At 41.7% G+C, this 27,339-nt stretch overlaps 1 protein-coding gene across 3 annotated transcripts in view; it reads left to right on the top strand.

Moving 5' to 3' along the window:
* The window catches only part of Epha4 (Eph receptor A4), a 143,407-nt gene extending 116,455 nt beyond the window's left edge, over positions 1-26,952 (top strand). Inside the window, exons 8-17 of one of the 3 annotated variants that reach the window (XM_087566338.1) lie at positions 3,852-3,910; positions 5,365-5,478; positions 5,985-6,170; positions 10,310-10,371; positions 10,818-11,027; positions 12,889-13,038; positions 16,193-16,386; positions 18,779-18,934; positions 19,763-20,709; positions 23,876-26,952. In XM_087566338.1, coding sequence (XP_087422464.1) covers positions 3,852-3,910; positions 5,365-5,478; positions 5,985-6,170; positions 10,310-10,371; positions 10,818-11,027; positions 12,889-13,038; positions 16,193-16,386; positions 18,779-18,934; positions 19,763-19,877 — 1,246 coding nt within the window. In that variant the 3' untranslated portion in view covers positions 19,878-20,709; positions 23,876-26,952. 3 annotated transcript variants of the gene reach the window in all.
* The last annotated feature ends 387 nt before the right edge of the window (positions 26,953-27,339 follow it).

Raw genomic sequence — 27,339 nt, 5'->3', positions numbered from 1 at the left:
ACTGGCTGGAAGTTTTCCTGCTGTCCCCTCCGATGATGGTTAATTCCCTTATTAGCCCGTCCCTGGGATGGCAGGGAGGATTCCATTCACTCGAAGTTTCACCTGCAGTGCGAGGGCCCTTTGCCAGGACACCTACTGTGGCAAGGATCCATGTCTCCTTCTGGACCATTCTAACAAACCACTACTTCCCCTTGTTAATCACCTTGTCCACATCTCTGCAATTAGAAAAATCTCCCACAAAGCCTTGCTTCTGCCATTCAGGTGACCTGTCTGAGATGTCAATTTAGACTTAGCTCATCAGGAGGGCTCACCCAAAGTAAGCTTCAATGGTCTTTCTCTCCTGGGACAATAATGAGCCACATTGTCCAACTCTTGAGCCCAAGGGGAAAGGGTCATAGGTGACAGAGGTAGAGCAGAACTCAGGCATTTTTGTTTTCAAGGTATTATTAGCGTGGTAATAGGCTACAATTAGACTTTGAACAGTAATCCTTAGTGTTTCTTTCTCAATATCCCCTGTACCCTTGTAGGGTCCTCTTACCCCAAATAACACTCCACATTAAAAAGATCTTTAAAAGCACCTTCACCATTCAGATAATTCTTCTATGTTGTCAAGTCTGGGGAAGAAACAGGAGGGGTCAGCCTTATCCTTCATGACCTCTGCCATTTTGTATTTTCTCTGGTTTTGTTCATTTTTAATGAATGTGCTTGACGTGAAAACAGCCTTGCTTCAGGTTTTCTTGAAGCCACTGGTTTCTATTGTAGATATATATATATATATATATATATATATATATATATATATAATACATATATGATATATATATTTTATTTATTTAAAAAACCAACTCTTTAATTTCAAATGGATACCAAGAGCTCAAGGATATGACTTGGTGGTTGAATGTTTTTCTAGCATGTACCATGTTCAGTTTCGGGTCTCTGGACAGGTAAATAAGGGAGGGGCAGTTACTAAAGCTCTCTTGTTCTATATATATTTTTCCGCCTAATTTCAGTATTAGAGTTCCAAAATGGTTTAAAAGATAGCCTTACGATTTCAGATAAGGCTTTTAGAACTCCGATAAGATAGCCTATCACACCCTAGGGAATTAATCTTGGTGTTTTTTGGACCACAAATACTGTTTCTGACCTAACACCTTTCTGTTAACTTTTAAAAGGGGGAAAGGACCGGGGTGGGGGGCAGGTTAGAGGGGATTACGTGCTTCATGGAAAGTTCTTTCTGTTCATGGCATTAAATCTGTTTGTTAAATTTCTTTGATGAAGCCGTTTGGGAGCAGTTGGCTCTGATTTGTGGATTCGCTGATAGAAAATGTACTGTGTAGGCTGCTGAGAGAGCTGACTTTGTCAGTGCCTTGCTTCGCAAGCACAAGGACCCTTATTCAACCCTCAGAACCCAAGTAGTACCAGATTAAAGCCAGCATGGTGGTATGTAGGTATGCTGTGTATGCTGATAGTCCAGTGTGGGGTTGAGGGACCAGGTGGCCAGCTAGTGAACCCTAAGACACAGTAAGAGACCCCATCTCGAAATGTGAAAAGCCTCTTCTGAGAAGGGACACCTGATGCTGTACACATGCATGAACACGCACACTCGGACTCATATCCGCGTGGCACGCACTCACATACAGACACACGGAACATACCTGCATGCGCGTACAGGCACACACATACACAATCAATCAATACATTTAAACGTCTGACTAAGTCTCATCGTTTATCTTCTTACTTCATCTCTGGGAGAGAGACTGTGCAGGGCTGGACTGGATCAGGGTGAGAGGGGATGCGAGTGATGCCCCTGGTTCTGCATCCTGGCCTGTACCACACACGTCCTCATCCATACAATGGAGCTGAACATGTGGTTTCCACCTGATTCCTTTCATGGGGTGGTTGTGAACAAGCAATTAGATAATAGACCCGTTGAAGGCCCTTTGAAAAGCTAACTGCAAAGGAAAACACAGGCTGTTATTTGGTACTGAAATATGCACTTTGCAGTTAGCTGCGGTAACTGGGGTCTCTGTTTTGCTAAGCTGGCTCATGCTTTGCAAACAGCTAGGGGAGGAGATAATGTATGTAATGAGACTACTTTGAAAAGTTAAATGCAATGTAAGAGCACAAGGTATGATTATTTGCAAGGGAATTATCCACGTAGAGGAACATCTGTGGGCTCTGAGGGCCGGATTGCTGAGCTGGTGCCTACATAGCTGACAAATGAGAGGATGTGGGAGGGAGCTTTGCGCATGTGCCCAGGGCCACGCTGCCAGAGGTGGGCTGTTTGCCTACTTACCCTGCTTATCTCTCTCTTTTAGTCTCTGTGCTGCTTTCTCATCTGCACGGTTATCTAGACTTTCTACCTTTCTACTTTTCTACTTGTTCAAAGTTGATGGGTTGAGGATATCTCATTCTGATAGGAATACAAACAGGCTGGCCTTACTGGGTCTTACCTTGTCTTTGAAACTCAAAGCACAGGGATTAATTTTATTGTAAATTTTAGATAGTCATATATTAACACATTTTATTCCCTAACTTGCTTTTAGTCTCCTAAAGTGAAAAGATCTGTAATAAATGTTGATTTTTCTAATTATTTAATGTAATGGAATTTCTCCTCATTAAAGTGGATATTTAAAGGCCAAGGATGCAGTCCAGTGTGGAGTGCTGGCCCAGCACATGATAGCACATGATAGCACATGATAGAATCCTGGGTTCTATTTCCAGTACCTCATACTCTAAATTACATATGCATATACATGTGTGTGTGTTTATATTTAAGTTTTTTTTGTTTTTTGTTTTTTGTTTTTTTTGGAGCTGGGGACGGAACCCAGGGCCTTGCGCTTCCTAGGTAAGCGCTCTACCACTGAGCTAAATCCCCAGCTATATTTAAGATTTTTAATTTGCAAGTCATGAGTTGACTTTTCCACTTTATATACGTGATTCATATTTTCCTGACTCAAGATTTATATGTATTAGTGATTTATATTTCCCAAAGCTTTATTAAAAAAAAAAATCTCACTCCCACAGGTTACAGGCAGGCAGTATGTAAATTGCGAGACTAGTTCTCTTATTGGAAGAGAACTTACAGACCCAGTGTTCTACCAAATCTATTGGAATGTAGTCAAGCACAAACCAAATATTTACCTTTCTGAAATTTCATTTGTATCTTAGGTATTTATATGCTATCGTGTGTGTCCCTCCACCCACACCCTACCCTCCAAGATGGGAACCTAACCTAGGACCTTGTTTTTTGTAGGAACTCTACTACTACTGAGCTAAATCCCCAGTCCCTGAAACCTAACATGATAATGAGGTGTTGTGCTGTCATGATTATAGCAACAAGATGTGTTCATTACCTATCACACGCTGAAAGTTATTGCCATTTCACTAATGAAAGTCACTTTAATTAAGAATGTGTATACAGGGCCAGCAAGATGGCTCAGAATGAAAAAAAGCACTTGACTTTAACCTCTAAAAGCCACATGAAGGTAGAATGAGGGATCAACTGTCCAGAATTGTTCTCTGAATGCCACATTCATGTGTGCATGCGCACAAGTTCACTTATACACAAAGAAAGGAGAAAGAAAGGGAAGGAAGGAAGCAAGCAAGCAATATGGGAAAAATAGCCAGTCAGAAAGATTCTGGGCTTTGGTAGCTTCAACTCTGACTCAACCGAGGTTACACTACTACATCTTTATTATTTTACCTCTCCCTAAGCCTCAGTTTCCCGAGGTGTGAGGTGTGCAATGTCTATCCACCCAACTTGTGTTGTGGTCGGGAGTAATTTACTTCGGTTTTGGTTACAGATTTTGTATTGGGAATCATCTTCCTTTCCTTTTTAATTTTAATAGACGGAGTAAGTACAGCCAAGCAAAGCAAGAAGCAGATGAAGAGAAGCATTTGAATCAAGGTATTGAAAAATTGGTTCCAATGGTAATTTCATTTTTAGAGCATGCCTTGTGTTATCTAACTTAGACATGTGGTTGGTTAATATGCCTATTAATATGTATATAATGCATTCTTTATCCAAATAGCATTCTTCAAGGATGTCACGCGATTGGTGATTCAAAACTGTGGAAAGTGAGGTTAAAGGCAGGAAGTTCTAGAGTTATACATTTCATCTTCTGCTCTGGAAAAGTGTTCCTTTAGCTGCCTTATTTCTGGAGCAGGGCAGCAAGATGTGATGGGTTATTTATTATTTTAATCTCCTGAATGAAAAGTTGTGGGGGAGGGGGTGGGGGATGGTAAAAGAACAAAAAGTTATGTGGTAGTGGTCTGTGTTGCTGGAATGACAGTCATCAAGAATATGCTAGTGGGTTCTTGATATTGAGGTTAGAAATAGGCTCCAAGAGTACTAAGTTCAAGGACATTGATTTAGGACGTTCAAAACACTTAAAGGAAGTCAGATGACCTAGCAATGGTTTGCCCAGGACTTTCTGAGATGACAATCAATATAGTGTCATATAAGAAAACTGTAGCCTGCTCAGTTCTTCATGATGACTGAGGAAGAGAAAAGGAAAAAGATGGATAAGTTTGGACAATCACGGAGATTTGGTCAGCTGAGATTGTGCATCCTCAATGCAAATCCCCAGTGCAAATGCCAAAGGAAGCTGGAGGTCGTGCCTGTCACTTGCTGCCTCAGAGCTCCCATTTCCAACTTGTCTGTAAGTGTGAGGCACGGCTGAATTGTACCCATGGTTCTCACAACATTCAGTGAGACTGCAACATTACCTCCAGCCGAACCTTCTCCCTAAAACAGAATGCAAGTACAGGTCCAGTTTAGAATCCTTATTCTCAAATCAACCAGAGGTCAGTAGTCCTCCTATGCTTCTCTATCTAGGTTTACTCTAAGTCTGGTCATAATTGATCATGTACTTAGTTGGTCTATGGATGGGGAAGATGTGACACCCTATAGACAGAGCCTGTGGAAAGCGAGAGTGCCTATTATCTTTGATAAGGGACAGCATTCGAAATGATGGGTACAGTATGACTTTAGTGCTAGGACAATGAAGCCAGGAGCCACTGGTTGGGAGAAAGGAGCCTGCCAACTCATTCCAAATTTTTTAATAAGAGATTCACTTTTCTAGTAGGGACAAATTGTTTTTAAATTCTTATCCTTGAAGTGTGAGATATTCCAGGAAATCAGTAGAACTATGGCGTCTTGAGCAGCTAGCAAATCCTTTGTTTACCCACTGATGAAAACCAGAGCAAGCATTTAAACATTTTCATATGTCAACGAGCATATAGTTAACCCAGCTTTCCCTACGTGAAGGGCTTTTTTTTTTTTTTTTTAAGACCTCGACCCTTTAGGTTTATTCATGTTGCCTGGGATACACTCACTTTTCCCCCATGTTCTTTACTTAGGTGTTAGAACATACGTGGATCCCTTTACATATGAAGACCCCAACCAGGCAGTTCGAGAATTTGCCAAAGAAATCGATGCCTCCTGCATTAAAATCGAAAAGGTCATTGGAGTTGGTAAGTATCTGAGTGTATGTCTGATAGTCGGCTTCCTTTGTAAATGTTAAACATGTATGCGAATGACACAATTACATTCACATGTGTGAGTGCACTGCATGGACATCTGTATGCATAAATATTATTCACCGAGAGATTCCCTCAGTGTATAAATGTGATGTTCTGTGAGGAACGTTGGTGCAAATGTGTATTTTATTCTCAGGAAAAAATGATCATGGGGATAAAATAAAGGAACGTGTAAGAGCTATAGCCACACTGTTGGGACTCAGAATACTCTAATTCTCAGAAAGCTGGGAGACTTTGGTGAGCTTTACCTTAAGCTTGCATTTCCTGTGATAAAATGGAGCCTCTGAGAATGGTGCCTCCTGCAAACAAAGCTTTGGGAAGGACTAACTGAAATCATCACTGTGGTTCCCTAGCTAGGCACTTGCCCCATAATAAGCATGCAATGAAGCTTATTATGTCTTAAATGCGTTTCTGATGCATCTTGAATTCTTCTCCCACAGGCGAATTTGGAGAAGTCTGCAGTGGGCGTCTCAAAGTGCCCGGCAAGAGAGAGATCTGTGTGGCCATCAAGACTCTGAAAGCTGGTTATACTGACAAGCAGAGGAGAGACTTCCTGAGCGAGGCCAGCATCATGGGACAGTTTGACCACCCAAACATAATCCACCTGGAAGGCGTTGTCACCAAATGTATGTGGGCCGCCCCCCCCAACCCCAACCCCCAAAAAGCTAAGTTGAGAGTTAACAGGGAAATTAAATACACATTTTCTTTCTAGGGAAATGACAGATGGGACAGGCCTACTGATTACTAATAAGAGGAAATCAGTGCAGGACAAGTCATTAATCTTTCAGTCAGCTCTAAATGGGTCTATGGCTGCAGCTGATGCCCTGTCTCCAAGGCAACTTCTGTGAGATTTGGGGGAAATTAATTTTGCAGAGTTTTGGGTACACCATACCACCTTTCAGATCTTTGCTAGACCAAACAGATTGTCACAGTGTAGGCACAAGCAGATGATAAACAAAATCAGTTTTATCTAAAGCAAAACAAAAGCTTGCTGCCACACCTTGTCTTGGGAGCTTGGGTTCCAGATGCAAGGAGGGAAACTTGGGAATCTTTATTCTGTTGGGGGATTCGCTTGTCTGCTCTGCCTGATTTATGGCTGTCGCCACTCAGCACCCATTTACAGTAACACCTGGTTGAACCTTCCTTTTTTTAGTCCATTAGCATTCACTGAGCTTGTGAGCCGTGCTTCAGTTAAAAATAACGACACAGCTCAACAGATGCGTTTTGTGAAGCAACCCCCGTGTACATCTGTAAGGCTGGCTAAGACTTATAAAGCACCACGTGGACCGGGCACTGAAGCAGAGTGTGTTTAAGGTGGCTCCGGTCCAGGAGCCCTGGTACCAAAGTACACTGAGTACAAGTCAAGGACCTTGTAAGCCTGAGGCTCTGTCTTCAAGGAGGCCAAGACACGTCTCTTATTTGATTTAAGGTGTCTGTGAAAAGCTTGTCAATCAACAAGTGCTGAGGGTCAGGATGGTTGTTTCAGTGGGTGAGCCATGGGCTGGGGAGTGGAGTGGAGTGGGTTACATTTGTAGTGAGCTAAAAGTTAGACAATCGTTAGGAAGGAGAAACCAGATTACTTTAAACAAATAAACCTACATTGGAGTCTTCTAATAATGTGTAGGGGCCAGCGAGAGGGCTCAGCATGTAAACATGTGTCCTGCCGAGTCTGATGGCCTGAGTTCAGTCTCCTCTTGGCTGGAAGGAAAGAACTTAACTCCTGAAGATTGTCCACTGACCTCAGGACAAGTTCCTTGGGGCTTCCATACCCCGCACCCCCATCCCATGACACCAAATAAAGAGTTGTAATTAAAAGTTTCCTGGGCTTCCTCTAAAGCAGTTTGAATGCAGGGTGGGGGTGAGGCGAACCACCTGAGTTTTCATTCCTGTGAAGGACTCAGTAAAGGTGATGCTAACATTGGTCCATGATCCATTTGGAGAGTAACTGACCTTATGATAAAGTGTTTGCTGACAGCTCTATCAGAACTTGGTGGTGGCTTTGATGTGCTGGTCAGTCTATTGTTTTACTGTTCTCCTCTATAAAAATGGAGATAAATAAAACTTGGCTTGAAGGTTATTTGGGGGAAGGAAATAAAATATTTAGAGTGGTTTGTATTGTACAATGGCAAATTACACACACACACACACACACACACACACACACACACACACGCCTCTTTAAGTGTTAATGGGTGTTGTTGTGTCTGAAGAAGTACATCTCTCCTCACATTGAGAATTCCTCAAAAAGAGGAAATTTGATGCTAAGGACATATAATTTTCTACCTCAGGTGAAGGCTATAATTAGCATAGAATAGTTCTATTTGCTTTTTAAGATTGGTTTTTCAGACAGGATATTTTTCTATTGCCTGTGGCCTTCCAAGCTGCCCAAGCCCCTCACTACTTTAATTAAAAGATAACATTCCCTTTAAACACTTCTGCAGGTCTCTTTTCTAGAAAGGGGGCTCTGTTCAACTCGGGTGTTTTTCCTGCTGCAGACAGTGATTTTCCTAGCACCTCCGTGGAAGAGAGAAGGAACAGGGGATCTTTGTGTAAAAGTCCCACCGAGCCTTTAAAAACCCGAAGCTATTACAGCTGTAACTGTTACAAACGACTGGGTTCATTTGCATAATGCAGTTGTCACTGAATTAAAATGATTTAAAAATTTCCACCAGAGAAGTTGTTGGGGTCCCCTCCCATTCTGTCCCCTCCCCCTGGGTATCCCTGCCTCTTGGAGGGAAGTAGCCATCTCTATCCAGAACCCACCCCTGATTGATTTTTCTTACCTTCGTAGAGCTCTTCAGGATTCTGACAAATGGATACTTTTAATAAACACATGAGTATACGGAGAAACTGGAGGAGAGTGGGAAGAGTCAGGCCAGGGAGCTGTGAGGGGAAAAAGGGCCCAATCCGAGTGTGTTGTTTCATAACCAACCAGTTCCCTGGACAAACTAACTAGATTTGCAAACTGGGGGTGGGGAGGGGGATCATAAATTCTTCCCCATTCCTCTCTCTTGGATCTTCTCTTCTGGACAGCTCCAGAGGGAACTGGTAAAATGGAATTAGGTGTTAGCACTTGGCTGAGAGAAGACTTTTCCTCATTAGTTGACAAAGTATCTTTTGATTGAAGCAGGATGATTAAGACTCACAGGTGATTTTATTGTGTCCAGGGACTTGAGGAGGGCAAACGTGCTGAGAATGGGGCCCTTTCCACAGGGACAGAACTGAGCAAGGCTGAGGAGCCCTTTCAGCAAGTCCAGAGGAGTTCTTAGTGGCCTTGTATCTACACCACAGTTCTGACTTTCATTCCTTCCTGGAAGTCTGAATAGTGTCATTCTCTAGTTTAAACTACTTGACTCTGAAATATGATTTAGACATGAGAGTCACATGTACACACACACACACACACACACACACACACACACACACACACACACAGAGTCAACCAAGAATAAATTGCACTTCATTGAAAGTAAAACTTAAATTCTTGCCTCTGAAGTGCCTCTTTTCTGTACTCCATCTTTGGGTTGGGAATATACCGATTTCAAGTAAGAAGTGCTTTTCAGCAGTGAGAGCCTGGCCTATTTTCTGACTAAATCACTAAGTCCAGTCAGCAAGAACAATAAAAGTAAATATTTTCCTCAGCTTAGAGGTTACTTCGATCAAGGGGAATCTGAAGCTCTGTACTCTCCCTTCACACTTTCTCTTCGTGGAGAGAAAAAAAAAATAGGGTTACAAATGTCTGTTAACTACCCTCCCCCTTACCCCTTACCCACCCTGTAACATTACCCCTTGAAAAGAAGATTTCAAATCCTAATTCTTTGCCTGTAAGATTTCCCCCAAGTCCCCGTAGACCTTCCAACCCCTTTGCTCCAACCATGAATTCAAGCTCCCGTCTCGGATGAAGTTATTTGTGAAGACTTTATTTATTTATTTGTAATTTATTTTTATTAAAAATATACAATATATTTAGTCTTATTCTGTCCTCTCCTTCCTACCTCCCTACGGATCCAACTTCAAGTTCACTTGTCTCTAGGAAAAAAAAAAACAAAAACCAAACCAAAATAAAACAAAGCAAAACAAAGCGAAAAGAAAGAAAGAAAGATAAAAAGAAAAATCAAAACACTCTCCAAACATGATTTATTTGTCGTTTAAGACAATTTGTTAAAGGAAATGCGAAGAACAAATGTGAGAAGCTACGAGAAATTCCAGAGTCCAGGACAAGAGCAGGAGAAGGGAGCAGGGTTCTATGTAGTGTGCCCTCCAGGCTACAGAAATAATGAAGTAGTCAGTATAACCTCGGCCCTACACAACTTGAGTTTCTCTAAAGAAGAAGCGTTCTCTGTCCGCAGACTTCAGCATCACACAAGTTGCTCTTCTGGGGATAAAAATCAATGAATTATTCTGAAGACACCCCCCCCGCCCACCCCGCGCACTTTTCAACAGGCCTGCCCATTTATCATCCCCCTGTTGTTTAAGAGAGCAATTATCCATTCATGTGATCCCTGGACACCAGAGGCCACTTTCGTTAAGGACCCTGTCAACAAGCCATCCGAAGGGTTAACCTTCCAGATGGAATGTAAGCCTACTTGTCCTTTGAATATTTCATTCCTAGCTTCCCCCAGCTGAGGCAGAAGCGTGGCTTGTTTTAATTAAATTAGATCGCACGAGACAGGTGTCTTGGCAGTAAAATTCCGCGCAGCCCATTTTTATCTCATTAACGGCACTGTTCATGGAGCGCTTTTGTTTTTTCTTTTGGAAACTCTAGGTAAACCAGTAATGATCATCACGGAGTACATGGAGAACGGCTCCTTGGACGCTTTCCTCAGGGTACGTGTGTACTGTCTACTAAGCCAGTGAATACTAGTGTCCAGTCACTAGCAGATCCTTTGTATACATTCTGTTCAGTTGCATTTGTGAGATTTGGTCAGTGGGGTTCAGAGCGAGAAGAAATAGAATCTGATGTGATTCTTCAGGCTATTGAATAATCCATGGGCAATGAAGGTAGTATTTGATTTATTCTCACACTGGAGCGCTCTCTGAGCCATGGATTCATTGTACTTGGACAATTTCCATCTATCACAGGAAGTGAACCCAGCTCCTTGAGTACACTCTACTCGTTGAATTAGTGACTTTGCTCAGAAAGGCCCGGAAATAATGCTGAGTTTCATTGCACGCCGGATACAGATATTCAAAATGAACCCAGGAATAAATGCTTGGTGGTAATTGATTTGCCCTAATGTTAATGGGATTGTTCCCACTCTCTTCCTATGCAGAAGAATGATGGCCGATTTACAGTCATTCAGCTGGTGGGCATGCTCCGAGGCATTGGCTCGGGGATGAAGTACTTATCTGATATGAGCTATGTGCATCGAGACCTGGCTGCCAGGAACATTCTGGTAAACAGCAACTTGGTCTGCAAGGTGTCTGATTTCGGCATGTCCAGGGTGCTTGAGGATGACCCGGAAGCAGCCTATACTACCAGGGTAAGCACCACTTGCCACTGCTGGCCTGGCATTCTCTCTGATGAAACTGATCCTCTCTTGTCATTTTGAGGTTGGAACACTTCCTACTTTTTTTTTTCTTCAAGTTTACTTATCCTTCAGGCCCTCTCCATTTTTAAAGCATGACTTTAAAAAATTAAAAAAAAAAAAAGAGGATTTGAGGCCAACTCTAATGGGTAACCATTTTATAGAGCCACAAATTACAAGCAAAATGAATTCTCTTTTCTCTGAATTTTCTTGGGCAAAGGGTTCATGAACAATGAGAGGGCATCTTTAAAATTGAGCCAAATCAGAAGCCAGTATCAAGGGCAATTTACTCAACAAATGATACATTATTATGAAAATCGGGAGGTTGGATGACTTATTGTATATGTATGCATATATCCACTGTATACCAAATACATATCTATGTGATGCTAAAGTTCTCTTGATTTTTCTGATCCCCCCCCCCCTTCCTTCTGCCCTCCTTTTCCTTTCTGAGCATAGATTTCTACTTGGTTCTTTTCCATTCTTCGGAGGGCAAAATGTCTTGCTCTAGATAAGCCAAAGCAATCTCTCTCCTCGTTAGCTCGTGAATGTGAGAACGTACGTGCAGAATGTATAGAGCATTTCCCAATATCTGCTGGCTTTCACTGTAGTACTGATAGATAAATAAACAGGGACAGGGACACAGTAAAGAATGCTCAGGGACAGAGTGTGTGGTGTCATAGCCTGACCATCAGAAAAGAACATCTGAAAGGAATAAAGGCCCCACTCCCAAGTAATTCTGATACATGCACACCCTCTTCTAAATTCTGAGGATATCTTTGCTGAACTCTGGAGATTTTTTTATTGTCATTTTCAATAATGGAATAGAAGAAAAGTTACAGAGGCTTCTAGGATACGTGTACCTAGATAAATCCCTTAGCAAATTATTTAAGGGAAGTGAATGTGTCCATCCATAGATAAGGTATGCCGACAAAGTAGGCTGCTTGTCATAGTGAACCAGAGACCAGGAAAGTAATTCCCAGTGATTTATAAGGCAAATCCTAAAAGGTGGCTCATGGAACCGCGTGTGGATCTAAATTCAAGCTCCTTTCTCCAGGCAGAACATCAGGAAATTCAAAACTCAACTAAAAGAAACAAAATAATACCTTTTTTCACAAGAAGAACCAAGTAGAAACGTGTGATGAAGCAAGAAACATTTGATGGTGTTTAGCGTATTTAGATTTGTTTTTGGAAAATTTGTCTGGGGGATAATTTCTTAGCTTATCCTTTTCTGTGATTTTTAAATTTTTTAAAAAATAATTAAACAATCGTCTTTTCCTTCATATAAAAAAACATACCGACTCTTCCCAAGGGCCCATTACCTTTAGATTATCTCGAGTAATGTTTGTCATGCTACATAGGATTAGGGAGACAGTGTGGTGGATAGAAATGTCCGTATTTGCCTTCCTTGTTCTTGTTCATTTTCTGTCAGTGCTAAGCACCGCCTTCCTCAAGGCTGTATGAGAGAAAGGCAGTTAAAAAGGAAAAACAAGGGTAAACTACATAGCCTTTGATATACCTCAAATAACAAATGTATTTATGTAAAACCTGAGATTTCCTCTCTATAATATTGCCCTAAGCAGCACTTAGAATAATTAGACAGATTACTCATTGACTACCCTGTGGTTTGTGAACACCTATGAGAAGAATTGCCTCAACCTCGAAGGCTGCAGCTCAAACAAACAAGTCGTTGTTACTGAGAGTTACCTCAGGAATGCTGTCCTCTCTCTTGTCAAGTTGTCCCTGCATTTAGAAACCAATGGCTGGCACATTGTGGGGAAAGTAAGGAAATGACTGCTAACTAATATGTTCACAGGGCGGCAAGATTCCCATCCGGTGGACTGCACCAGAAGCAATTGCATATCGTAAATTTACCTCAGCCAGTGACGTCTGGAGCTACGGAATCGTTATGTGGGAAGTGATGTCATATGGAGAGAGGCCGTACTGGGATATGTCCAATCAAGATGTGAGTATTTTCACTCTGAGCTTCAGGAAATTGTCTAATACCCTATAGTTAAGTAAGCACTGGGTTTGAAATAATACATTAAAGTCCATGTTCTTAATATAAGTAAATATACCTACTAACCTCATTCCGCATTATAACCCATCAGTGACTTGGTTTCAAGGCCAAAATTAAATTGTTTCCAACGTTTAGTGTAGGGCAAGAAATAGATCGGTGGATTTATAGATAAACAAGGCGAAGTTTGTAAGGGAACCGATTTCACATGTGGTAAAATAAACACAAAAGTTTTGTCGAAAGAAACCTAGTGAATACTTTAAAGCTGGTATAGTTTTAATTAGACCTTGGCCCTCAAGGACTCTTAAATAAAGCTTCGCTAAATGACCCTTTGTAAATTCTGCACATCCCTTTAAACGTACCATCTGGACTAGTTCGAGAGGGAGTATCTAGGATGCATGCAATTTCAGAGACGCATTCAATAATGACACTAATAAGATTCCAGGCTAATAGAATTTAATTACAGACATCTCCAGTGAGGAAGGGAAAAACAAATACAAAACACAGTAAGTCCCAGATCAGAGATTTCCTAGAACGTGTTTTAGTTAATTTCTGGTAAAAAGTTTTAGGATTAGAAATGAAGTTACCCCACCCCCACATCTTTCAAACTTTACTAGTATTTACTCAGGGTAGGGCATTGTAGAAGAGTGTTTACAATATGATATTTATCAATTAAAACGATGCTTTCAGAGTCTCATACTCTGCTGTAACTGAGCCCTTAATACTATTTTGGAGAACTTTCCTTTTTAAAACTTGATTCTGATGTGGGATGTTGTCTGTCCACCTGCCTCATCCACCTAACAAAATAGGAAATTACAAAACCCTCACAGTTAAAGGGCCAGACGAATTGAATAGAACCACAGGTTCTCACAAGCAGAAGAGCGGTCAGAGCTATGGGGAGGCGGGTGTTCACATCTAAGTAGCCAAGTGGGGATTTCTCGTGGTGCCTACCCAGTTTAAGAAAGAGTTGTGCCGGCATTGTAGCATCTACGATTCAGAAGATCCAGAGTGGACAGGAGGAAAGAGGACAGCTAGAATGAGTGGTAGGCCATTTCCAGATGGAAAAAGACTTGGGGTGAGTGTTGTAGAGTCTATGGTGTAAAGGGAGTATAGCTTGTGGATGTCTTCAAGTCTTCTCTTTCAGCGATGCTTGGATTCGGTCCCTCAGAGGCAGCATGGCGTGCATGAGCTCGCAGGCTGAGTTGTTTGCAATTAAGCTGTGTTTATTTCAGATGAAAGTCCCAGATAAATGTGTGTCCATGAAAGAGAATAATATATTTCTGCCCCACCTGTTCTCAGACTTCATAATTTTAACAGTTTCTCTAGAGCAATACTTTAAATTTGGGTGGCTTTGAGGCCACTTCTTGCTCACCAATAATATTGATTATATCATTCATGTATTGTCTGTCTGGATTTGGAGAATCATTAGGAATGGTAAGGACGCCGCGTCATTGGGCATATGGCAAATGCAGCAACAGAACCTCGGAAACCACACAAAACTTAGTAATTTAAAAAAAAATTGTCTTTGGTGCCCCACCCGAGAGATTGAGTATTGAGCTGGAAAACATGCTTTGTTAACCTAAAAGCGATCTTTCCAGCTGGCCATGCATGGGTAGGGAGCTTGGGAGAGAGCACAGTCATCCCTTTGAGTTCTCCAGGCACTCATCAAGGGAGAATGCTTTCATCAACTCCAAAGTCAATACCATGTAGTTGGAAAGATAAAAGAAATAAAAGGCTCGAACTGACCCTAACGTGCTTGCCAAAATTAAAATTAAATACAAGGATGTTACACGAGGTAGAGCAGAAACCTCTCCTCTATAGAAGGAGAAGCAGATAATTCTGACACAGTAAGATACTGAAAAATACTTGGGAGGTGGTCCTCCTTCAAAAGATGATTGCTAGATTGAAGCAGTGTGCTGGCTGAAAAGACAGCCATCAAATTTGTGCCTAGAATCCAGATCCATTCAAACTGACTATTTTCTGCCTTGGGCCAGTTTCTGAGCAGCCAATAGCCCCTTGTGGGATAGATCCAGTGTGGTTATAGGGTGGCCGCGGTACTTTGTCTCCTTGGCAGCTATCATTTGGGGAGGGGCAAAGAAAAAGAAAAATGGACAGTAAAAAGGCTTAAAGTATCAAACAAAAGTGCTTCCAATATCTGAGGCTGTTCATGAACAAGGCTTATGACAGAGACACTGTGTGAAGAGTTCCCCCTCCTTGACGCTGGCAGGAGTCTTTCTGCCAAATCACCTACACTGGATTCAGGTCCCGATGGGGAGACAGATTTTAGGAAAAGCCAATGAGAAGGTAGCATGGACCAAGCACAGTGGCTGAGGCAGAAGGATGTTGAGTGGGAGGCCAGCCAACTGAACTACATTGTTAGATCCTGTCTCAGAAAATAAAAGGGATGGAGAAAAAAAAAAAAATGAAAGAAGGTAAACCCATGTGCTGTCTGTGAAGACACATGGGAAGGAATAAATTGGCAGAGTGGAATGCTTCCTTTATCTAATTAAGCAGGGAGACAAACCACACCAAAAAGACAATAAGCGGACCATGGAAACTTCCTTTTATGGGTAAGGATCTGCCTTAAAATGGGTTAGAATATATTTTTAAGAATTGACTTATCAACACTTTGAATGGAGCTCATCAGCAGAGGACTGTGGCCAAGACAGACCCAGTGTAGGTCTCCTATAGAGAAAATGACTAAGTGTCTAGAAGTGGGCACTGACTGATGCCGAGGTGACACAGGGCTGAAATGATGCCTAGGAACTTCCAATTACTTCCTAAAGGATGCCTGGCCCTGGGTGGCTTTCACTGGGGTGTGTGGATGGGCTGAGGCTGACTAGCAGAGTGTAGACAGGACCCTGTGATATTGGAGGGCTGTCACCAAAGCTCTGACACCATGCTGTGATCTAATTGGGTCCTAATCACTTTGGAATATCAATGCATCTTTCATTCGAGTTTCAGATTGGCGTTGCATCCCTTTAACAGCTGGCTTTTCTTCCCTGTTGCCAGAGATACCTAGCTTTGGCTTCTGTAAAGGAGTTGGAGTGGTGCCCATGCTCAGATTGCTGGCAGCTGACCATAGCATCCTTCTGTCTTCTAGGTGATCAAAGCCATCGAGGAAGGGTACCGGCTACCCCCGCCAATGGACTGCCCCATTGCCCTCCATCAGTTAATGCTGGACTGTTGGCAGAAAGAGAGAAGCGACAGGCCTAAATTTGGGCAGATCGTCAACATGTTGGACAAACTCATCCGCAACCCCAACAGCCTGAAGAGGACAGGGCCAGAGAGTTCCAGGTTGGCCATGCTTACTAATAATGATGCATGAGGGACCACATCATTTGTGACAAGCAAGTGCTGTGCATCCGAATTTCTGCTTTGCACAGTCACAGGCCACCTGTGAGCTCTGCAGCCTGGGTGGCTTCTTCAATCGCTTTGAGTCTAAAGAAGCTAATTGGTCTGTTTAAAAAAAAAATCATAAAGGCCCCAGGGTCATTGTTCACCAGGATGTTTCCTTTAGAGAACGGGCTGTCCTGTCAAGAGATTCAGGGCACCTAGACACAAGACTCACCTGGTGTAGCTCAGGGTAGAAAGGCCTGTCCATTAGACTGTTAAGTCGAAGATGATAAGACTCAGGTCTGCTTGGGGTGCGGTACCCACTTGACTTCAAATCTGAGCTTCTCTAAGGTATCTCTCTTGTCCTGACCCTGACTTAAGAATAGAATGTCACTTCCATATTGAGATGTCCAAGGCCTTCTAGTTTTTGCAGGCTCTCTGAAGTTCTCTTCAGAAAAGCCTTAGCATCCTGGAGGAAAAGGAATATCTTTGCTATCATGAATGCGGCTAAACTTTACTCTTAGCTGGGACTGTGTAACTTTATTATTTGAAGAAAGACATCTTCTACCATCCGGGAGCTTGTTTTTTGTCCTATTCTTGGAAAGATTAAAATGACTCCCAAGCCTTCTTTCCAGGGCTAGCGAGTTTTTTCAGTTCTCAGCATGAATCTCCCCTACCTTCTTGCCTCCATCTGTGTCCTTTTGGGGGGAGGTATTTTTTAAGGTCAATTTTAGTACTTGGTACTTCTCCTAGCACTTAGATATGAGAAGCTCTTCAGCTGCTATTTTCACATAATGCATGCCTTGTGCCAAAGCATAGAGCAGGTTGAGTTACAGCATATATTTTTCTCAGTTTTGAACTTTTTCTTGATAATATACTTAAATAATGCTTGTCACTATTAATAGTAGGATATAATAGAATACGGACACGACTTAGCACAAATTTAGGCAAATGTGGTGTTCTACAAAGAGAACGGAGACTTCTGAACAAGTCAGGCAATGGCTGACTGACACCCAGTAGAGATATTTTCACCCTGAAGTTTTCTGACCTTGACAGGCACTTGGAGCCCCGTTCATGAGCTTAGCCTGAAATTACAAATAAATACGAATGACTCGGTCTTTGTTTAACAACAAATGCTGTGACTCTAACCCCCACACTTAATGACAGTTATACAATTCTATGGGGTAATGTTATTAGTTCAAAGTTAGGAGAATTCAACCTTGTGTATTTTTATTGTAAGCCATTGCTGAATTTTCCTCAGAAAAATTAGACAACTGAACTGACGGATACAAGAGGAAGGTCAGAGAGACAAGTTATTGGAACACAAAATTGATTGCTGAAAAATGAGTTTTTGTTAAAGGGAATAATAAAAAATGAAAATAATGTAGGTAAAAAAATGAAAGCTTTTCAAGGATTGGATTGATTCTGTATAAAAAACAAATCTAGGCATCACAATAACTTCCTTCAGTTTTTTATAAGAAAAAAAATTTTTGAGGACATTTTTCCAACTTAAATGTGCACAATCATAGATTCAGGCTAAAATATTAAAACCAGACACAGAATTTCTGTGGTTTTAAGGGGAAAGGAAAGTTAAAGAAGATCATGTTTCTGTACAGGAAACAACAATAAAGGTGTTATGAAATTTCTCTCTGAAGGGCTAGCCTGTGATCATTCAGCAGAAATTTAAAGACTTTAATGGATGGGAGATTCCTCGTGTATCTCTATCATGAGGAAAGACAGAGTGCTCAAGACCTGTCAGTCTTGACTATCGATCTGACAGTAAACTCCTAACTTAAGAATGACCTAATTAAGTTAAGAAGGCTTTGACTTTATTGGAATAACTATCAGCAGAGGAATCTGAGGAGCATATACCCCAATTCAGAGAGCAAACACAGTGCTATTTTTCCTCCTGGTCTTTGCATGTGCTGGTCAGGCCTAGGTTGTTTCAAGAGAGAACTAACTCCTCCTGTCCTGGCCTTGTGGGGATGTACTGAGCATGTCTCGCACACCTAACTGAGAGCATGCTGGACCGGAGCACTCTCTGCTCTCTCAGCTTCCATCTCGACTGGCAGCTTACACGCTCCCAATTCTCCTTTGTGTCCACAGTTGGTATACAGTCGTGATAGAAAATAGAATCTTTCTCCAAAGACCGCACAGGGTTGACTCAGAAGGGCTCCCCCATTCTCTACCAAGTTAGGATGATCAAGAACCTGGCCCACCTAAAATGAGGGCCGTGAACAAAGAGAAGAAAGACAACTATTCTGTTTAAAACTCTGTCCCTTTGCTTCCCGAGCCTGTCTGTCGGATGCAATCTGACTTCTAGCTGGTTTACACATTCTCATTCTCTTTTCAGACCAAACACAGCCTTGTTAGATCCCAGCTCCCCTGAATTCTCCGCCGTAGTATCAGTGGGTGACTGGCTGCAGGCCATCAAAATGGACCGGTATAAGGACAACTTCACAGCCGCCGGGTACACGACACTAGAAGCTGTGGTTCACATGAGCCAGGAGTAAGTACTCAGCGATGTAACACCAAAGGGTAAATCGAGATTTCATAGTATTTGCCTGTTGTGCTTTGAGCTTCATAATCATTCCCTACTCATTAAATTAAAAAAAAATCAAATAAAAAGAAATCTGGAACTGTCGTATTAAAGAATTAATAAATAACTCGGCAGCAGGTTCGCTACCCGCCTCAATGTTTAGCATTCCTGAATGAAAGACACACACAGAGATAGCCTTTATATTTTGATATTTCTTAATCAGTACAATAGCTGCTAAACTCCACTACTGAGAGAATCTACCTCCCGCTGATAATTCTGAGTTACAACTTACTAAATTTTGTGTTTTATCTCAGCTGTTCTGGGCCCAGAGGGCTGCCCAACTGGGCTGCGCTCTGGGCCCCGCTCACCCAATATGGCGGCTCTCCTCATTCCCCTCCCAGTCCCATGCCCAGGAATCCTTAAAGTCTCAGCCCTGTCCAGCCATTGGCTGCTGGTATCTTTATTTACCAATCAGAACCAACCGGGGGGAGGGGGGTGGTCCCTCAGTGTCCTGTGAAGTTATGTGGACCCTCAAATATAAATAATTTTGGGGACCCACATTAACATTAAAATACAAACAACATTAGGCCAAACCCACTACATGGAATGCCTCTCATTTTATAAGACCTTTATATAGTACCTGCATTGTTGTATTGGATGACTTAATGAAACATTTCTACACCTGCCTTGTACTGTACTAATTGTGGCTGATTCACATGTGTGTCTGCATGAAGCCTTTAGGAGGAGGTTCTCCGTACCCTCCATGACTTTCTCTCCCTCTCTCGGCCCCACCCGCAGTGACCTGGCGCGAATTGGCATCACCGCAATCACGCACCAGAATAAGATTTTGAGCAGCGTCCAGGCGATGCGAACCCAGATGCAGCAGATGCATGGCAGGATGGTTCCTGTCTGAGCCAGTACCGAACAGACTCAAAACTCTCGAATAGTTTACCTCATCCATGCACTTTAATTGAAGAACTGCACTTTTTTTACTTCGTCTTCGCCCTCTGAAATTAAAGGAAAACAAACAAACAAACAAACAAAAACACAAATATTATCTGCAGCGTTGCTTGGTGTAAGAGATTGCTGAAACCGCGGGGCTTGTAATGAATGACCTTGATCATCGGAATTAAACCCGGAGCCAGTAATTTCTCAGAAGAACTCTGTCCATCGCTGGTGTGTAAAATACATGTACTTATATAAATAAAACTCTGCCTCTGAGTTTCGATGCTGTATTCCCCGTCAGATACGTGGCTTTTCAAGTCACCGGAATCCTTTCTCTGTCTGGAATTTCAACGGAAGGATTTCATCTGTGGCATTAACTACAGTCATCACTCCTTACTGGGACGAAGACCCTCTGTGCCCCAGGAGCATTGTTAAAGGACTCAATGGTGGCTGTCAGGGCTTGGTTTATACCACAGAGGAAAATGCAGGTGAAAACCACTTGGCCCATTCATGCTGCCTCGTCAGTGCCCAGGACACCTGGCGGATTGTTAGGACAAAGAGGGGTGGGGGTGGGGCTAGAAAGACAAGAAAATGGATTTTTAAAAAAATGCAAACTCCCAAGCCCTATTACCCCTAACCGGACAAATAAGGTTTCTTTGGGCTCGAGGCTGTGCCATATAAAGTCTTGTTTGGGAATGCTACAAACTTATCATAACTACCTTATGGATAGTGGGCTGAGACAATCCTGAATGGAGAATTTTCACACACCCCTTTAAAGAGGCAACTCCCAAATTTACAAGGTAAGTTGAAAGAATGAGCTCCTCCCCCCACCCCCCCCATTTTCTTTTGAAACCCGGAAAAGCTCATGTCAGGTGCTGGGTTGTATGAGATTTCAGTTTTCTTTGGAGAGAAGACACCAAGACTAATATGGCACCACTGTTGTTCCTCAAGAAATAGAAAAAAATTCCTTGAAGTTAGGTCAAGGTTATGTGGCCAGATTCTATATTCCCTACTGGCTGCCTTTCTCTCAAGAAGGGTCCCCTTGCCGTCTAGTGCCATTCACTGAGGCTGGGCCTGTTTAATATCTGGATCTCAGATGTAGTGTTAGGAGCCTTTCTAACTACTGGATTGAGCTCCTGGTCCTTGGGAGGAGTCAGCTAAATAAGTTAGCTTTTATCAGTCTTATCCCAGTAACCCTGGAGGATTCATCCACAAATCCATGCTGTGACTGGAAATAGCTATCACTTCCTTGTTACCAAAAAAAATGACCTCCTAAAACGTACTTTTCATTTTGTACTCCATAAGCAGCATTCGGCACCTCTGTTTTAAGTTCTAGAACTTTCTCCATGACTATTTCAGTTTTATCACTTTTAACCAAGAGCTCGCCTAGTTACATAGTTACATCTCACACACACACACACACACATACACACACACACACACACTCCTCTCTCTCTCTCCCTCTCCCTCCCTCCCTCTCTCTCTCCCTCCCTCCCTCTCTCTTCTCCCTCTTTTTTTTTCTGAAAGCTATTTCTTATAGAGTAAGGAATGCTAAATTTGAAATTTGATGCTGTCAAATTATGACAGTTTAGTAAAAACTCTTCTTACAATATTAGTTGTAAAAAGCTTTTCTCTTCCCAGGGGATATATATTTTTTTAAAGTGCTCCAACAATTTTTGTTTTATCTCTGCTTTTGCTGAAGCCTAGGAGTTCTTGATTTTTTTTTTTTTTATGCTAAAAGTTGACAAATATGGTGGGGATCTGCACCTTTTTTTTTTCTCTTTGGCCTGTTTGGATATATTAAAAAGGTTTTAAGAAGCTGTGGAAGTTTAAGGGTGCTTTGATGTTTGGTGTGCACGCCCGTGAGTGGCTTGTGTCTGGAGGTTAAAGGACAAGAACATGAACAAGTCAGTTAGTTCTACATGTAGGTCCCAGGGATTGAACTCAGGTCATTAGACTTGATATCAGGCACTCTTATCCACTGAGCCGTCCCACTGGTCCAAGTCCTTTGTTTTTAACCTACGGCCCTAGTCCAGTAAGGAAGTGTTATGGAATTATACATTAAGTGAGAACAGAGCTACCTCGAAGCCAGTACTGAATCATTAAAAGGTTTCCTTTTTTAAAGTCACCAACTTGAGGTGCGACATGTTTTTCTAAACACCGAATGTGTTCAAAGCACCACCTCGCTATACTCTGACAAGTGAACATTGTTTGTAGTGCTGAGGTCCTTTCCTTACTCCTTGGCAGTTATCTCTGCAAGTGGAATAATATGGAAAGTTACATCATTCAAAGGCCACCTTCCGAGTCTTAGTCTTAACCATATGCCTATGGTAAAGTCAAAGCCAGTGGAAGGCCAATAAAGGATGTCCCAAGTGTCTGCAGTAACACCCAAGGAGCAGTAAAAGTGTTTACTGCCTCCTGAAGTTTTAGCAGTGAGCCATGAGAACAATAGGAAAGCCACACTGTTTCCCAGGGCATGGAGCCAGACTCTGGCATCCCGACAGCAATGTGGTCTAAAGCCAACTGAAACGTTGACACGGGAAAGTCGCCCCACTTTGCTTCCTAACTCAGTTCCTCCACCTGTAAATTAGACAGATAATGATACCTTCATAATAACAGCTCTCCTGACCTGGTGTGTGTACATGTGAGAAGTGCTCTTTCACAGAGCTCCCCAGAGGGACGGGTGCCTTCTCCCACCTCATCCAGGTTCACCTCATGTTCTCTGCATGTGGCCCAGTGGTCAAAAGATCGTTCAAGTGCCAAACACCAGGCAGATGGCATGTTTTTGCTTTGATTCACAGGAGACTGGGAAGCAGTATGTATCTATATTAAAGGATACAGTTGTAAAGATATTTGCACATCCTGGGACTAACTTTGAAGAGTAGTCATTTTGTGTATTGAAGCACATTGCATTTTATTTTACGTATTATATAGGCCCTTCATAGACCACATGGCTTCCTTGGCTTCAGTTCTAGAACTCCCTTAATTAAAAGAACTAGCTGCTTGGACTCTTACTCTGACATTAACTAGATGGCAACTTTCAGAGCCCCTTCCTTCTCACCTTATATATCCCATCTTCAACTAAAGAAGTATCCACTCAGTACTGTGAATATATTTACATAATAGGTATTTGTATTCCATGAAGAGGAGGGTTTGCAGCCGGAAGGGGACAGACATAGCACAAGAAACTTTCTATTCAAATGTTGCCTGTGCATATGATGTGGTTGAATATTGGAGTTTTAAGGTCAAGTTCATATTCTCCTTGTCCTTCATATGTGCCTGATGAAATCTGTATATGGTCAGGTTTCAAAAGCCTACGGTTTATTACTTTCCAGAAAAGAAGAGTTAGAAAATATGTTAGATCCTATTTCTTTCTTTTCCTCATTTATTTTTTTGGTTAGTCTTAGTTATTCGTTAGATAGGTTTTAGTTGGTTTTGTTTGTCTTACTATGTAGCCTGCCCTGGCCTGAAATTTGTTTTGTAGACTAGGCTAGCCTCCAACTCATACAGCTCTACCTGCCTCTCTCTCCTGAGTGCTGAAATTAAAAGTTTGTACCACTATGCCCAGGTCTCTCTTTTAAAAAAAAAAAAAAAAATTAATTTGACTAGCCAGATGTAGTGACTCATGCCTTTAATCCTAGCACACAGGGGGCAGAGGCATGTGAATCTCTGGAAGTTCAAGGCCAGCCAGAGTGACATAGTGAGACCCCGTCTCAAGTAATAACAACAATAATGGCTGGGATAGTTATAATCGGCCTCTGTAATGACAAGTGAGTTGTTCTTGCTAGTTTGTATTTAAACTACATATTAATGGGACTCAGTATGTATCAAGCCTTGTCACTTTCTGTAAACCTAAAATGTTGCGTGTCCTGCTTCTGTGACAGAAGCGTGTGATGTGTAGCTGATTGGTTGACTGCCAGCGGGTAATATACTGACTGACAATTTTTGTCTCTCTTTTCTCTGCAGGGAATAGATTCTGGTATCTCAGCCTCTCAGCCCTTCCTGTTGATGACATAAGCCCTTGGAAGAAAAGAGAACACACCCTCCTCGGTTCCTTCTGAATGTTTTTCTTTGGCTTCTCTTCTGCCAGTTCTGAGGCAAAGACACGACAAAACACCTGTACCTGAAAAGCAAAAGAAATGTGTCAAGTCCCCTTCGCCCAGGAAAACATCAAGCTTTGGCAGCTGTTCTCCAGTTGCACGGAGGAACGTGCATCTCAAGACACCAGCTCTGCAGAGCCCTTGCTCCCAAACTCCTTGTGGTTTTATTTATACGTATTTCCATATTTCATTCCTGTACGTCACTGCTGCATCCATGTGGCAGCACGTGACCAAATGGTACAGGTTTTACTATGGACGCCAGGTCAGGCGCCACCACGCAGAACAAAGCCAGTTCCGTAAGCTGCCTCCGATACGCATTGCTGAAGTGACATTTTACCCAGGGTGTGCCATTGCAGTGATACAAATATATTTTTTTCCTAGACTAAAATATGACCTGAATATCTCTTTTGATGTGTGTAAATAGGTGTGAGTGAGTGAGTATGTGTGTGTGTGTGTTTGTGTGTGTGTGTGTGTGTGTGTGTGTGTGTGCTTGCATACGTGTGTGCGTGCGTGACCTCATGCTTAGAACTGCCTGTGAATGTTGTGGAATGCTATACCTGGAGAGTTCTGGTTTATTACCAGTTCAAAGATAGAGAGTCACATGATATACGAGACCCGGAGACCATGTCCGTCCCCTTGGGAAGACAGCTTGGAAATACTACGTGTTCTTTATCCGTAAGTGTAATGTGTCTGTCACATTCATCCTAAGAAGCAGTTCTTTGGACAGTTTTCACCCCGATGGTGGAATGAGTTTCTTGATATACACCTGACTGGCCAGTTCCACAATGGAGAGAGAAGGGGATGGAATCCGTATAGTGACCCCGGATGGAGTATAAGTCGCCTTTGTTTCCCTGCATAAATGACCTTGCTGAATGCGAACAAATATATGCAATTCATATACTTTTTGGAGATGAACTTAGATATGCGTGTCAGCCTTGAGATGACGTGTCTGGAGTAATACTTTGTGTCCCAGTGTCACAGAAAAATACATCCATGCCAGTGGCTCTTGAGGTTAATAATGTAGTTGGGATGGAATGGCCTCTAGCAAATCCAGGTTCCCCAATTACATGTAGAAAGTTCTGGTAATTAATATGCAGCTAACTACTTCTGCCCTTGAAAGTACATCGGTCTTCTAGAATCGGAGTTCTGGTGTATGAAGATTCAGTATTGACAGGATATGTTATACCAAACTCCAGCCAGCATACTGCCATGTTACTTAACCTGAGTGGCTGCCTTGCTTATTCCGAGCGATGGTTACAGAAGCTGTGACCATTTATATAAGCTATAACATCAAATCAGGGAATTAAAAAAAAAAAAAACGGGGGAAAAATTCTGAACCATATATTGTTGAATAAGTAAAGAAAATCACCAATAAATATTTATTGCATTCTGACAGGGTGTGTGTGGCATTGTATTCTCATAACTATGCCAGAGTGACAAAGCTAATTCACCCCTTTTGGGGGGACCTTAATATATTTTTAAAGGGATGTGCCTATGCATTGATGCCTGAAAAATATGTGTAAAAAAAAAGATGAAGTTGTACCTTTGAGTGGATCATCTTTCCCAAAGGTCAGGTGGGAGGAGGTCAACTTCCGGGTCTGTGTTCAGCTCAGGATCGAGCGCTGGTCTCGTGAGCTGGAAGGCTAAAATCTGTTCAAATCTACTAAGCAGCTTCGAGCTGTTCCCTGCACCAAATCAAGTTGTTTCACCACGTGTCTGCAGGCTCTGAGTTATTTTTGGCAATCTGATAAATGAAATGTTCTGGTGTGTTTAAAAGAATAGAGGAAAGGTTGTGTTTGCAACCTCATTTCTGTGTGTTCTGAGACCTCTTGTATTCATCTGTGAAGGGTACGTGTATCAATCCATACACTCCTATAGCCTCAATGACTTGTCTGAAGACACTTAAATTTTGACCAGTAAAGGAAAGTTCTAGAAGCAATATTTTCACTCCTTTAGCATTGTCCAAATAACATCAAGTATTAATAAACGCTGAAGAGTGTATTTATTTTGTATTACTCCAAGTCTGTTGGAATATGCAAGGACTGTGGTTATAATTAGAATGTATAAGGCATAATTATAATTTAGTTCATTCTGAAAAAGAAGTTAGCCGGACATCTCTTGTTTCATACATGTTCCAAATTTTGAGCAATCTTTTGAGTTAGCCATAGATTTTTTTCTATTTTGTTCTTATTTGTCAAGGTATTTTTTTCTTCCCTTCATGAACTTTAGGTACACATAACTTATGTCATTTATTTATGGTCTTTTATACCTAGTTTGTAAAGTTGTAAAATAGCAAACTAAATGCAAAGAGTTTGCATTTGAAAGTAATAAAGTAGTTGCTGTATTCAAACCTGAAATCTGGTTGTCTATGTTCTATTTCATTTTCTTCAGTGTTGGGGACACACATGCTGGGCAAATGCTTCACCAAAGAGCTAAGCCCAGGCTCCTTTTACATCAAGACAAGCTCTTACTAAGTTGCTGAGCATGGCCTTTAACTCATGTTAAAGCCCATGGTAACCTTGAACTTGGAATCATTTGACTTCTGCCTCTCTAGTAGCTGGGATTACAAGCTTGTACCACTCTTCTTTGATTGGTTTTAGATGTGACTTTTCAATAAGTTCCATTTGCATAGTATTGCTATATAATTAGTTGTTTGAGTAAACACAGATTCTTAACTCCTAATTGAATGTATTTATTTGGAGGATTAATTATTTAATTAAAACATTTAGTTTTGGGGTTTTGTTTTGTTTTGTTTTCTTTGTTTGTTTGGAAAAAACTCTCACAATGTATGTAACCCAGGGATTGGCCTCAGAAATCTCAGCCTCCTGACTTTAGGATAACAGGCATGTGCTGGTATGCCCAATTTACTAATTGTTATTTTAATTGTACATGTTTATGGAATGCAGTGTAGTTTGATACATAAATATAGTATGTGAAAAGTTACTGGCTTCTTATCTTTGCCACTCAAAACCATGCATCAAAAGCAAAAAAAATCTGACTTTGAGATCCTATATTCCACTTTAGATTTTAAACTTAAAGTCCAGAATCCCCTGCTTAATAATTCCCCGATGCAGAGTAAGATTCTTACATACCTTAGGCCTGTTTCCTTATTTGTACCACTGGTAATTATAGTGCTGGGAGTCTTTATAAAAGTTAGATATTTTGCCATGTTTGCAGCCATGTGTCAGATCTGTGACAGCTTTCAGTCTAATGGCACCAACTTCTTCAGCACCCTCAGCCCTCTAGCCTCTCTGACATCCTTGTTACTTACCCAAGATGCCAAACACCAGACTTCATTTTGGTTTTTGTTTTCTCATATAGTACACCTCC

Source organism: Rattus norvegicus, chromosome 9 (assembly GCF_021556685.1).
Source record: "Rattus norvegicus strain SHRSP/BbbUtx chromosome 9, alternate assembly SHRSP_T2T, whole genome shotgun sequence".
NCBI classification, from domain to species: domain Eukaryota; kingdom Metazoa; phylum Chordata; class Mammalia; order Rodentia; family Muridae; genus Rattus; species Rattus norvegicus.
Note: the sequence above shows the minus strand (reverse complement) of the source record. Positions and strands in the feature narration are given on the sequence as shown.